Genomic DNA, 13529 nt, shown 5'->3' with positions numbered 1-13529 from the left:
TTTAAAGTTGTGTGGGACAAAGGTCGAATGACTCAAATCCCTGTTTTGTTTTTAGAAAATCATTATAATTTGTACAAAAATGGTTATAAGATAAAATTTATATGCTTAGACTCCTTAATGAGTCTAGTTTCAAATGAAATCAAATATAACACATTTTGAATTCTGTACAATGAAAAATTTGATTCGTAGTGAAGAGTGGTCAGATTAGTCAAACAAAGGAAACAGGGAAACTTTAAGAAAAATCTGGTATTGATTGGCCAAACCTAAAATTCTGAAAATTTTATGGATGGAAGATATATGAGTCTATATTCAGGGAAAATTAACGGCAATTGATTTTGAGTTTTTTAGCTCCAGTTATAAATAATTTAGTGACTATTGCTCAGGAAAACAGCTTGTGGTGAATATGTGAATTTGTTGTAAACATTGATGAAACTATTTGAGTTGCTTATAAGCTATGGCTGAAATTGATGTACAAGATAAATACATATGAGATATGTATATGTGGTAAAGCCGAATGGCTAATGTGAAATATATGTGTGATATGTATATGTGGTAAAGCCGAATGGCGAATGTGAAATATGTATGAGATATGTATATGTGGTAAAGCCGAATGGCTAATGTGAAATATATGTGTGATATGTATATGTGGTAAAGCCGAATGGCGAATGTGAAATATGTATGAGATATGTATATGTGGTAAAGCCGAATGACTAATGTGAAATATATATGAGATATGTATATGTGGTAAAGTCGAATGGGGAATGTGAAATATACGTGTGATATGTATATGTGGTAAAGCCAAATGGCGAATGTGAAATATGTATGAGATATGTATATGTGGTAAAGCCGAATGGCTAATGTGAAATATATGTGTGATATGTATATGTGGTAAAGCCGAATGGCGAATGTGAAATATGTATGAGATATGTATATGTGGTAAAGCCGAATGGCTAATGTGAAATATATGTGTGATATGTATATGCGGTAAAGCCGAATGGCTAATGTGAAATATATATGAGATATGTATATGTGGTAAAGCCGAATGGCGAATGTGAAATATATGTGTGATATGTATATGTGGTAAAGCCGAATGGCGAATGTGAAATATGTATGAGATATGTATATGTGGTAAAGCCAAATGGCTAATGTGAATGTTGTAACATGTGATTAAATGTACATGAAACTTGGAAATGTATTCCGGGTAAGACCCGATGACTACGTGTGGAGATTATGTCCGGTAAGACCCGATAACCGTGTGGAGATTTAAATGAGCTAAAGGTCTCGCCGATAATCCGAGTAGAGGTTAAAGCTATAAGACTTCGTAATAAGAATTGCTTATAAATATATTCAATGCGAAAGGTTAAATAGGTATGTACTCCAAGTTTATATGTGAGCTTGATTTGAACTAAATCATAAGGTAGTTATGTGATGCATACGAGAGCAATCTATGAGACTATTCCTATGATTATGTGACATCGGATCAGTGTGAGAGGTTATGTGAAATCATACAATATATCTATGTCACATGAGCTCACTTTAATGTGAAAGTTTATCTGCCTATTGTATGTGATGAGATGTGCATATTCGGTAAAGGGATGGTATGCCCGAAGGAAGAGTGAAATAAAAATACGAACAACTATGTTATAATTTGATTGTTATCTGTTGACACTGCTTAAAACTTACTAAGCATTGTAATGTTTACTCCGTTTACTTTGTTTTCTCTGTTTTATAGATCTCATTGCGGCTACTGTGCTCGGGGATCATCAAGAACTAGTCACACTATTACTATCCACCGCTTGTTTCTTGTTATGTTTAGAATTATTTTATGGCATGTATAGAATAGACTAGTGGCGGAAGAATATTTTTGGTTAATGTATATAAGCCATGCGAAAATGGCATCTTTTGAATGTTTACTTAGAAGTTTAAATTTTATCCTGGTCAGTGCTTAGTACTTATTTAAATGAATGATCTTTATTTCAAGAAAAGTTCAAAATTTTACTGTTCGACATGAGTTACAAGTCCAGTAATGCCCTTACCTATTCCTACGAGTTACGGGATAGGGGTGTTCTGAAGAATACCCCCTTACCTGTATTCGACGCCGAAACAAGGTACGAGGCATTACCGGACTTAAACACAATCAAATACACATTTTCGAGCCGTAAATTTTTGTCCAAATTAAAAATTTTTGCGATTAATCATAAAACCCTTGATACGAGCCTACGAGGCCCGAAACATTCATTGGAAGTGGTTCGGGACTAAACCGAGAACTTTAGAAATTTTTACAAAACTTAGAAAATTTTCCACTAAACAGGGGTCACACGCCCGTGTCTCGACCTCGTGTAACTCTCTGACTTGTAACTCATGAACAAATTGAGATCACACGGCCAAGTCACATGCCCATGTGCTAAGCCGTGTGGAAAATTAATTTTCACAAAAATAAGTGCAGACTTCACACGCCCAGGACACAAGCTAGTGCTTGAGGCCATGTCATTCACCCGGCTAAGACACATGCCCATGTCTCTACCCGTGTACTCAATTCTGAGCATTCTGTTTCTCAAAATTAAGGTGCAGGGGACACACGGCCGGAACACATGCCTATAAGGCAGACCATATGTCACACACGGCCTAGACACACGTCCGTGTGTCTACCAATGTGGACAAAAATAAGGCTATTTACCAAGCCTATTTGCCACCCTTTTATGCACACACCTACACAACATATCATAGCACCAATCCAAGCATATACATACAACCAAATTAGCCACAATCAAGACATCAACACATCATTCACATACTACCATCTATCATACACCACATCACATGCTTATCAACTCAAATCATGTGAATTTCCACATCCATGAAAGGCATCATCATATAAATTGCTTATACCAATAGTAGCAAATCTCAAAAGATCCTTATACAAAATGAATTTTCAACCAATATAAGCCAACACATTTGACCAAATCAATTATGACACATAACAAAATAACCAAGTCCCCTATATATGCCATAACTCAACATGTTGAAATCATTGGTGCCAAAATAATTGTTGATAGTGTGAGTGGATCTCCGACGGTCTCCGAACCCTGAGCTAGCTTGGTGACACTATAAGACAAGGGAAAGGAAGAGAGTAAGCTATAAAGCTTAGTAAGTTCCTATGCAAATAATAAGCATCATAACCACACATTTAACATACAATTAACATAATGAAAATTGACATGAATTTTATTAAATTCTTATAGTCATAACTTACTCAATCACAACCTTACCAAGGGTTTGATCATGTATCAAGCTCATTACGTATAAGTTTTACATACATACTTGTACCAACTCACAACATAACTGTGGTCTTTCACAACTTTGACATTCCCGTTGAACGCTCAGAATATTAACAGATACTCAAAAATCTTGCACATAAGTGCCATATATGTAGCCATAGCTACCTCACATCTCATAATACATATAGGCTCGTTTTCGACCTATTCATGGGCTTGCTCACGCAAGTTGTCAGTTAGGACGTAGCTACATAGTGTTGTTTACACAAGCTGTTAGGTATCCGCAACATATGCCAGACTACCCAGCCACTGGTAGGATGTACGAGACCAGCACCCATATCACATAAACATATGGGTTCCTAGTGACATGTCACTCGCATCCTATTCTATTCCTAAGGCTCAACCAAGAATTTTCGCTTTTCGAAACTTTGTCGAATACGTCCAAAGAGTCAATCACAATTCATACAATATTAAATCATTTAAAACATAAATATAATAATGCATTATTTACATATGAACTTACCTCAGTACAAAAATAGTAGAAATGGGGCCTAATCATCAAACATTTTGTTTTTCCCCTGATCTAGGTTTGAACCTCGTTTTTCTTGATCTATAATAACAAATTTAACTCATTTAATACTCACATTATTCAATTCAATCCAAAAATCATATTATGGTAAAATTACATTTTTGCCCCTAATATTTTACATTTTTACAATTTAGTCTATAGGCTCGTAAAATGAAATGTATTCCATTTCTTCAAAACCCAACCCTAGCCGAACCATTTTCATACTCACAGCAGCCCACATTTTTCATTTAATCACACTTCTACTACTCATTTTTGTAACTTTTATAAATAGGTCCTTTTTTTACATTTTCATCAAAAATCACCTAGTAAATGTTGTTTATCTAACACCAAACATTTATTTTCTACTATTATACATCAAAATACGCAAATATCTAACATGGGTAAAATTTTAAACTTCATATTTCTTTCAAATTAGTCCTTGAATAAGCTAGATTAGGTTCTAAGGATCTCAAAAACATGAAAATCATTAAAAACAGGGCTAGAACGGACTTAAAATCGAGCTTGGCAGATGAACAAACCCTAGATATGTCTTCCTTAGGGATATTCAACCATGAGAGAAGAAGATGGACAAGATTTTGGCTTGTTTTTTTCTTTTTAATTCATTTAATTACCAAATGACTAAAATGCCCTTTTCTTAAAACATAGAATTTCTCTTACTTCATGTCCATTTTTGTCCACTAACTTAACAAATGGTCTAATTACCATTTAAGGACCTTCAATTTAAAATTTCATAGCAATTAGACACCTCTAGCTTCTAGAACTCAAGTTTTTCACTTTTTGCAATTTAGTCCTTTTTGCTAAATTGAATGCTCAAACATCAAAATTTTCGAACAAAATTTTCACAAAATTATTCCAAAAAAATGTAGACCATAAAAATATAAGAAAGATAAATTTTTCTGTGTCGAATTTGTAGTCCTGAAACCACTGTTCCAGCTAGACCCAAAATCAGGCTGTTACAGTCTTAACGAGACTTTTGATGTGGCAAGTTAACTAGCTGATGTGGCTAGTTAACTTACCACGTTAGATGTCCACAATTGAAACCCATTAAATTTAAGAATAAATTGAAAAAAAAAACCTAAAAACCCCCTTAATAATAGAAGAAGAAGAAGAAGAAGAAGAAGAAGAAGAAGAAGAAGAAGAAGAAGAAGAAGAAGAAGAAGAAGAAGAAGAAGAAGAAGAAGAAGAAGAAGAAGAATATTCTACGAGTAAACAATATTCCTTTGCGGAAGCCATTCAAATAGTGATTCAGCATCCGCCATCGACTCACACTTGGAAAACATTGTCAAAAGTCCATTACTCACAATTGTTTCTGATAAATATTACATCTTCACAACTTGAGCATGGAGCTGTTTTCCTTCTTCGGTAGTTGAAAGGATTCCACAAATTGCTAGCATAAATGAGTATGTATAAGAATTAAGCTTGTTACCCCAGCTTTCATAATTCATGAACAACCTAAAAGCTTCTTCAAATAATCCACAATTAGCATAACTAGAAATCAAACAATTACATAAAGCAACATCTAGATGAGGCATCTGATTAAATACCATAACTGCACTATCTATGTCTCCACATTTAGCTTACATATCAATAAGGTTGGTATTTACAAAACTCATCCCCATCAAGTCCAGTCTTTATAATCAAACCATGGTAAGTCCTTCCAAATTCTAAATATCCTTCACCACCACAAAACTTTAGAATGCTAATCAAATGACTAATGTCCAAACCATTTCTAGCATAATCACCATTTTCCCCAATTCCAGTTTCGCGAAGATATGTTGACACCGATACTAGTTCTTTCAAGCATTCGAGCAAATACCTTGCATTCATTCTTTAATGAAACTTGTTCTTTTAATACACATGTTGTTGGAAAGTTACATCTTTGAAGCAAGGTTTCATCTTTAACAGAACCAACAAAGGAAAAAGAAGACTTTTTTTTACAGTCACTTCTTCTTCTCTGTTATTCAGGGGTTTTTTAGGTTTTTTTTTTCAATTTCTTCTTAAATTGGGTGGGTTTCCACTATGGACATCCAACGTGGCAAATTAACTGCCCACATCAGCTGTCACGTTAAGACACTAATGGAAATTGTTAATCAGTGACTATTTTGTCACTTTTTTATAACGTTAGTGACTGTTTTGTTATTTTTCAAAAGTTGAGTGATTGAAATGAAACCTAGGTGACTGTTTTGTTAGCTACCTCAAAGTTGAGTGACTGTTAATGTAATTTACCCTTTATTTTTTTCAAATTACCATTATAGCTTACTTTCTCATATAGTTTCAAATTTGCATATTATTTAAAAATTAAGAGAATTATCATTACCAATGATAGATAACAATAAGTAAAAATGAGTTATTTAAAACTAATTAAAAATTAAACCCATAAAATTACATGCAATGTATGTAACATTATAATTTAATTTAAGAAAAACCTTAATAGAATGTCATTTTGTTTCTAAAAATGGTATTTCTTTTTTAACAACTCTATACACCTTTTGTTACTATTCTATAAAATATTATTTTCATATTAAAATTAATTTAAAAGTTGTAATACAATATTTCTTTATAAAATTATAAATAATTTTCATTATTTTATGAAATAATATTTTAATTAATACACGCAAATAAACTCTTGCAATGTAAATTAGATTGCAATGTAAATTAGATACTCTTATAAAATGCGGTATAAAAACCATTTAGCAAAATTCATAGTGCATGAAGCAGTGTGACAAAAATATTGACTACTACTAGTACTGGTAGACCAGAAAAGTGCAGGACACGCGCGACCAGAAAGCGTGATTGGATCCTATTGTGGACGAAGTTGCACTATAAATGGCGGGAGCCTTACCCGGTCGAAAGTTCACACACCCAATCATCTCTCTCGCTCTCCGTTGCGTTAAAATCTCACTATTATTTATCGAACTAAACTAAAAATTTTCTCCAAAAACCCTCCAAATTCCAATCTTTAAATTAAAACCCAACTTCCCCCATTGTTCTCCATCTCTTTCTCTTTTATCATTTGCGATCTTTTCTTTTAATTTTATTCAGTTCTAGGGTTTGGTTTATTTATTTAATTGAAAATTGAAAAACCCTAGGTTTTTTTTTTCTTTTCCATTTTTCTTTTTGGGTCTGCTTTTTGCAGATAGAGAGAAAGTGAGATAGTTGGTGTAGTGTCGGGCATTCTGATTCAATGGAGGCAGCGGCCGCTGTTGCCGCCGCACGGGGCGGTGCGCTCCCAATGTCGTCATCGTCGCGTAAGGAGTGGCGTGCCGTTTCCGACCATCACCTGGTTCGTAGCCATGGGGATGAAGTGGTAATTTCATTTTTGATGAATATCTTCGCTTTTTGGCATTATTTGAGTTCTGAGAGAATGTTGGATTCAGAACGAACATTCCTTTTGTTTGGCTCCTATGAGCAAGTAAAAAACAGTTACCGGGTTTGATTTGGTTTTAACTTCTAGTGTTTGGGATTCTTCACATGTGTTAACCAAAAAAATTAGGGTTTATCTTTTTCTTTTCTTATTCTTTTCTTGCTCTCTTGGTTGTATACACTTCGAGTTTTCATTATTAAGTAACGCTATTATTTTTCACTTAGTGAGTTTATTAGTAATAGAATTTGGCTCGGACTTTTTGATGGAGTCATTTATGAACCAACTTCTGCTCAAAATTGTAGCATTTTGGCGCATTAATTAAAAAAAGGGGGTTACGTTGATGAAAAGATTGTCCCATTGTTGGTTGAAATAATTAGGAATGTTAATTGGGTTTAATTCAAATGGTCTAAGTGTTTATATGATCCCAAGAGTTAAGTGTTTTGTGTTTAGTGCTGTAAGGAAATGTCCAGCTCTGAAGGGCAGAATTGAGCATCAAGTTATATTGGTTAAGTGGCGAAAGATTATTATTGCTGTATTCGATAGACCATTGATGTTCATTGTATGTTTTCTTCTATTGTGACATGCAGGAAATGGACAGATCAAAGTTGGGACAGTCAGATGAGAGAACCATATATGAGGTAAGGTATTTTAATCTTAAAATTAAATTCTATTATGAGAATGGTGAGTAGTGAACATTGTTGAATGTCTATCAAGGTGCAGCACGGAAGAGAGCCTGCTGATGTTGACTTCTGCTCAATCACGGCTGATGAAAGTTTAGATGATGATGTATTACAACAGAGGATCCACAATATTACTAGACAAAGAGAGGAGCTATTGCAGATGGAGGTTGAACTCCGAGCACAGGCAATTGCAAGATCAAGGGTCCTGGAAATTCAGAGCAGCTGTGATGCAAAAATAACAGCCCATGTCAATGCTGTTGCCAAGCTTGAGGTTTGAATTTAGAATGTGATTCATAGTATGATTGTTCTGCAATTCAACTTTCAGAGAAAAAGAAGTTTTTGTTGCTTCTATGAATTAAAATTTGATCTTTATTTATGAACAAGATATGAAACAGAATTTCAGATTATAAACTTTAAGAAATAATGTCATCATGTTTCGACTGTGGAAGTCAGTAAAGACATATTCCTTTTTTCTTCCGGAGTTGTATCCTGGGCATATTGTTATTTATTTTGAAATTACATATTGAATGTCTTATGATTGACAGTTTGAGTGGTCTATAAAAAACCAATCAGATCCATTGGCGCTTGAAATTATTCCAAGCATGCTACAAGTAGGTTCTACAATATTGCTGTCCTGTGACCTTCAATCTATATTTTGGCTTTATGCTTGATTAGGAGCAACTCGATGAAAGAGAACAGACCATACATGAATTCGAAAGGAAAATGGAAGAGAAAGACAGAGAGTTGCATGCCATCAAAGTTGATAAAGAAGAGGTCCATCAATATGTTTATCCTGCTTTTGGATAAGCTTTATTTTTCTTTTAAACTAAAGTATGATGTTTAGAAAGTCATGTATAAATTAGCCCTACTTGGTTATCTTGGCAGGTCTGGGCAAAGGAAGATCTTCTCAGAGAGCAAAACAAGGAACTGGCTACTTTCAGGTCCTTGTTTTATGGTTAAGGCCTTTTTATTTGCTGTAAACATAAACCTCTAAGGATTACCATTGATATTAATGCTTTGTTTATTTTTCCCTGAAATTTTCTAAACCTATCCAAGGGTTGAGTTAATATATTAGCTTAGCATCTGAATGGCATTCTCAAATAGTTTTCAGCTTCTTCTGTTGGTTACTGCTTTTAATACATTAGCCTTGCAGCTGTGTTTAAACCTTCTGAAACTTTTATGGGTTTCCTATTCTTTGTCTTTTGGCAGAAGAGAACGTGATCATTCAGAAGCTGAGAGAGCTCAACACATAAAACAGATACATGATCTTCAAGAGCATGTTCAAGAGAAAGAGAGGCAGCTTATTGACTTGCAGGAACAGGTCACTACTTTTACTTGATTTTAACCTTTTTCTATTTTTAATTCCTGAGATTAAGGTTGAATATTCTGTTAAACTATCCGTGGTGTGCTTCTGCAGGCTTTTGAAAATGGCATTTCTTACTTTCAGATGAACTAAATTTATGATAACAGAATTGTTTGTGTTGGAAATTTAAGCCAAGTAACAGTTTCAATTTACTATAATGCCGATTGATAGAAGACAGCAAGCTACATGTTCTAATAGTGGTCTTATTCTTCAGTATAGGGCTGCTCAGGAAGCCATTCTTTATAAGGATGAACAGTTGAGAGATGCCCAAACTTGGATTTCTCGTGTCCAGGAGATGGATGCTTTGCAGTCAAGTACAAACCACTCCTTACAGGCTGAGTTGAGAGAACGTACAGAGCAATATAACCAGCTCTGGCATGGATGTCAGAGACAGGTAGACAAGCCTTTAGTTTCTTGTTTACACTTCTCACTTAATAGATTGGATGTCAGTTTTAGCAATTACGTTGATCTTATTCCTGGTTGTTAATGTTAGTTTGCAGAGATGGAGAGACTTCATTTGCATACAATACATCAACTTCAACTTGAGCTGGCTGATGTGAGAGAGAGGAATGGTTCTTATACTGATGAATCACATACGTCCCGAACAAAATCAAAAGATGTATCTCAATTTGGTCAAACTAATGGGAAACAGGTGGATTCTAATGGAAGTGGTGCAACAAATGCTAATACTGGGATTATTTCAAATGGGGCTTCAGACAATGTCCAAACTTTTGTTTCACCTGGAAATGCACCAAATCCGGTAAAATTGCTGGCTTTTCTGATGTTTTGCTTAGATTGTGTCATAAATATTATATTTATAGCCATCTATGTTATAGGTGCATGCCTTTTTTCATATTGTAATTTATTTCATTGCCAAAATATGATACAAGTCTCTTGGTTTTTGTTGACCACTCCAACCCTCCCTCCCTCTTTCAACATTTTATCTAATGTCTGGTTTCTGATGGTGCTTGTAAACTTATATTAGAAGTAGTTTAGTTGTAGAACTTGGGCTTTTATTAATAATGGTCAAATTCTGATCCTTTCTATCTTGTTTATAACTTGTTTTATTACTTCAGCTTTGTTCCCTTTAATTGACTTGTTTACTCTTAGAATCAGAATGACCATGTTCCAAGTGTTCCAATTGCTCCACTTGGGTTGCCTACATACCTCCCACCTGGGCAGGTGTCTGCTCTGCATTCATTTATCATGCATCAACAGGGAGCTCCCCATTCTGTGACATCTCATGTTGGACACTACTCAATGCCAGATACAGCATCCATCCAACAGTGGCAGAACCAGCTGGTATGGTCAAACCTGTGCATTTTCAATTTTCCCAACGTTTTCTTTGTTGTGTGTAATGGTTTTTCATCATGTTTCTCAGACTTCCCCAGAGGGTTTACAGCTGTCTGCAGAGAATCATATTCCACCATCCCAAACTGATCAAAAGCTTGGGAGCTCAGATGTAAAGTATGAATATGACTTGTCTGTCAATGGACAAGCCATTCGTTCAGACTATCTGGATCATATGAACCAAGGGGCAGAGCCCAATTCTGTGATATCATCATCTTCTGGGAAAGCTCAGGTACTAAAAAAATCTAGATCATTCTACTCACTGTGTGTTGTTTTTATCTGTTATTGGAACTTACTGAGACTATCTCTTTTTCAGGTTGATGAGTCAATTAATGCAAGTTACCTTGTGGACTCCCAACCTGAGCCAGCCATGCCGCAGGCCTCTTCACAATTTCATGGTGCTTTAAGATTGAGCTCTGAACCCAAGGTTTGTCAGTTTGGCTAGTCTTCAAGCAGTTGGGAATCTTTGAATCTTTCAGATCTAACATCTCCTTAAATTTGAATTGGACAGGAACAAAATATTCTGAATATGAATAATCATGTGCAAGAGGATCAAATCCAAACAGCGAAGGAAACAAGTACTGCAGCTGCTGCTGCTGCCAGTCCATCTCATGATACTTCACTGCATTCTGTTAATTTCTGTGAAACGACAATAAAAAATGGAACTGGTGCTATTTTGCCTGAAAAGCCGGTCTCAACTGGCCAGACTAATAACCTGATATCAGCTAAGACTTCAGAGACAGCTCTGCTTGATGAGAGGTCTTTGTTGGCTTGCATTGTTCGCACGATTCCAACTGGTGGCAAAATTCGGATCAGTTCCACGGTTGGTCTGCTAATAAATTTTCATTGGTCAACTTACTAAGATACTAGGTCCTGCAAGAATGGGGTTTGACTTGTATCTTTCAATTGCAGCTACCAAATAGGTTGGGGAAAATGCTTGCACCTTTACACTGGCATGATTACAAGAAGAAGTATGGAAAGCTGGATGACTTTGTAGCCGGTCACCCTGCGGTTTGTTTCTTGCAACTCTCTACTTTTCTTTTTACAGGCATTTGGACTATAATTTCTGAAGATTTGAAATTGTGATTTCAGTTGTTTCTGATTGAGGGCGATTATATTCGGCTTCGAGAGGGAGCACAAGAAATGATAGCAGCCACTGCTGCTGTTGCTAAAGTTGCTGCAGCAGCTGCAGCCTCATCTCCTTACTCCTCGATTCTGCCTTCTGTTGCTGTTACTCCAATGGCACAACCTAACCGACTAAAGAAGGGTCTCCCAACAGCTGACTCCAACCATGCGAAGAATGAGAATGCTGCTTTCAAGGGGTATGCAGTTATCTCCAAAACTGCAGCTGGTGATCATTCACAGCTGTCAGGAATGCAGAATCAACATCCCAATGGTGTTTCTTTTGGAGTGGCTGGAAATCTCTCAAATGTAAAAATATTGAGCAAATCTAATGGAGCAAATTCTGAGAGATCAAGTCTGAAAAATGTTGAAAGGCAGGCCTCTGGTCAGGGAAGGTCTAATTCTAATTTTGCTGGAAAACAGCAGGGCAGGTATGTGGCTTAATCTTTCAGCGGATAGCTGATGGTTATTTATAAGTGTATGTTTGTATGCCTCAACTTGTTAAAGCTTAACTGTCCTGTACAATGGCAGGGCAACTGGGGCAGCTTTATCTTCTAGAAGATAGTGAGTGCATTTGTCTTACTTGGAGTTGTTTGACTGTGTGAGATATGGATAATATGTTAATGCACTAAGCAGTTCCAGAATTGTAGTAGTTTATGGCAGCTATCTCAACCTTGAAGATTTACCAACTTGATTTTGTTTGTGGCAGGATTCACTGAATTGCTATGCTAAGTTGTGGGATACTCATGATGTGGTTTGGAAGCGTCTTGGGATAATGATTTGTAGTGAAATGTATCTCTTGATTATGGTCATCAGTAGCATCTGAGAAAATTCTGTGATTGGATGGATCACATAAGTTGACTATTTAAATTGTTTTGTGCCATAAGGCCCTGCCTGTTTTCCCTAAAACACAGCATTTTATTTCCTGCTTTAGTATCCTACCGGCACCCATTTGCAACTTTTCATCTGGGAGTTCATTCTCGTTCCAGTTTTTGAGACTTTCAAAAGCAAACTAAAGCAATGGTGATGTGGGTCAATGTCAGCTAACTAGGTTTGCCTTTAGGTGGTACTCAGCGATATGCCAACAGCCAACTACTTGGTGTTGTTATTTCAATATAAAATAAATAATAAAATACTTGCACGCTGAAGAGTAGCGAACAGATCATTTCTCTGGTAGTACATGTACTTTGCTTTGGGGTGTGACCAATATAGTTGGGTGCTAGTTGTAGAAGACATCAAATTGGATCTGTCATTCGGTAGCTTCGATTAAAGTTGGATAGGTTTTTACTTTTTAGAATTCGAATTTAATCAAAGATTGAATTATTCAAACAAAATCAATTAGGATTATTCATTTAATAACAATGAGCTTGCTTCATTTTAGGTTTGATTATTTGTGCCGAGTTCAAATAAAAGACTCGCAATATTAATTAAAATTGAAAACAAATTTGATTAGATTTACGAGTTGAACATTAAGATGTTAAAATTCAACCCATTGTCCTTAGTTACGATGAGTTAAAATCAAAACCTTTTTTAGAGTGGAATCTATATTTTTAAAAATATCATATTGAATTGGTGTTACTTATCAATTAGATACCAATTCGGTTAGAAATTATTTAAATGTCTTTTTTAATAAACATTAATATTAATAGAATGGTGTTTTAGTTTTTTTTTAATTGCAATTATTATATGAAATATTTAAATAAAACAACAAAAAATACACTGTCAGATGAAACCCAAGCATAAAATATGTTTAACTATAAACATTTTATCATTTCAACTATAATTT

At 35.3% G+C, this 13529-nt stretch overlaps 1 protein-coding gene across 9 annotated transcripts; it reads left to right on the top strand.

Moving 5' to 3' along the window:
* Positions 1-6658: 6658 nt before the first annotated feature.
* LOC108467107 (uncharacterized) lies at positions 6659-12652 on the top strand. 9 transcript variants are annotated; one of them, XM_017767617.2, is made up of 16 exons: positions 6661-7171; positions 7816-7866; positions 7943-8179; positions 8584-8682; positions 8794-8849; positions 9118-9229; positions 9486-9665; positions 9765-10031; positions 10382-10573; positions 10653-10853; positions 10938-11048; positions 11133-11444; positions 11534-11632; positions 11714-12174; positions 12275-12344; positions 12453-12652. In XM_017767617.2, exons 1-15 carry the CDS (start codon positions 7049-7051, stop codon positions 12306-12308), a joined length of 2535 nt encoding a protein of 844 aa, XP_017623106.1. In that variant the 5' UTR covers positions 6661-7048; the 3' UTR covers positions 12309-12344; positions 12453-12652. The 9 variants fall into 9 exon arrangements, with proteins under 9 accessions (XP_017623110.1, XP_052874383.1, XP_017623106.1 ...); XM_017767616.2 differs by having other exon boundaries at positions 6683-7171; positions 12275-12307; XM_017767618.2 differs by having other exon boundaries at positions 6684-7171; positions 10388-10573; positions 12275-12307.
* Positions 12653-13529: the final 877 nt, after the last annotated feature.

This window comes from Gossypium arboreum, chromosome 8, assembly GCF_025698485.1.
Source record: "Gossypium arboreum isolate Shixiya-1 chromosome 8, ASM2569848v2, whole genome shotgun sequence".
Classification (NCBI taxonomy): domain Eukaryota; kingdom Viridiplantae; phylum Streptophyta; class Magnoliopsida; order Malvales; family Malvaceae; genus Gossypium; species Gossypium arboreum.
The sequence above is the reverse complement of the archived record's forward strand: the minus strand, read 5'-3'. Positions and strand labels throughout refer to the sequence as shown.

Coding starts and splice junctions, on each gene's coding strand:
- LOC108467107 (XM_017767617.2), top strand. CDS start 7,049: ATGGAGGCAGCGGCCGCTGTTGCCGCCGCACGGGGCGGTGCGCTCCCA. Junction 7,867..7,942: donor ATGAGAGAACCATATATGAG/GTAAGGTATTTT, acceptor ATGTCTATCAAG/GTGCAGCACGGAAGAGAGCC. Junction 10,032..10,381: donor CTGGAAATGCACCAAATCCG/GTAAAATTGCTG, acceptor GTTTACTCTTAG/AATCAGAATGACCATGTTCC.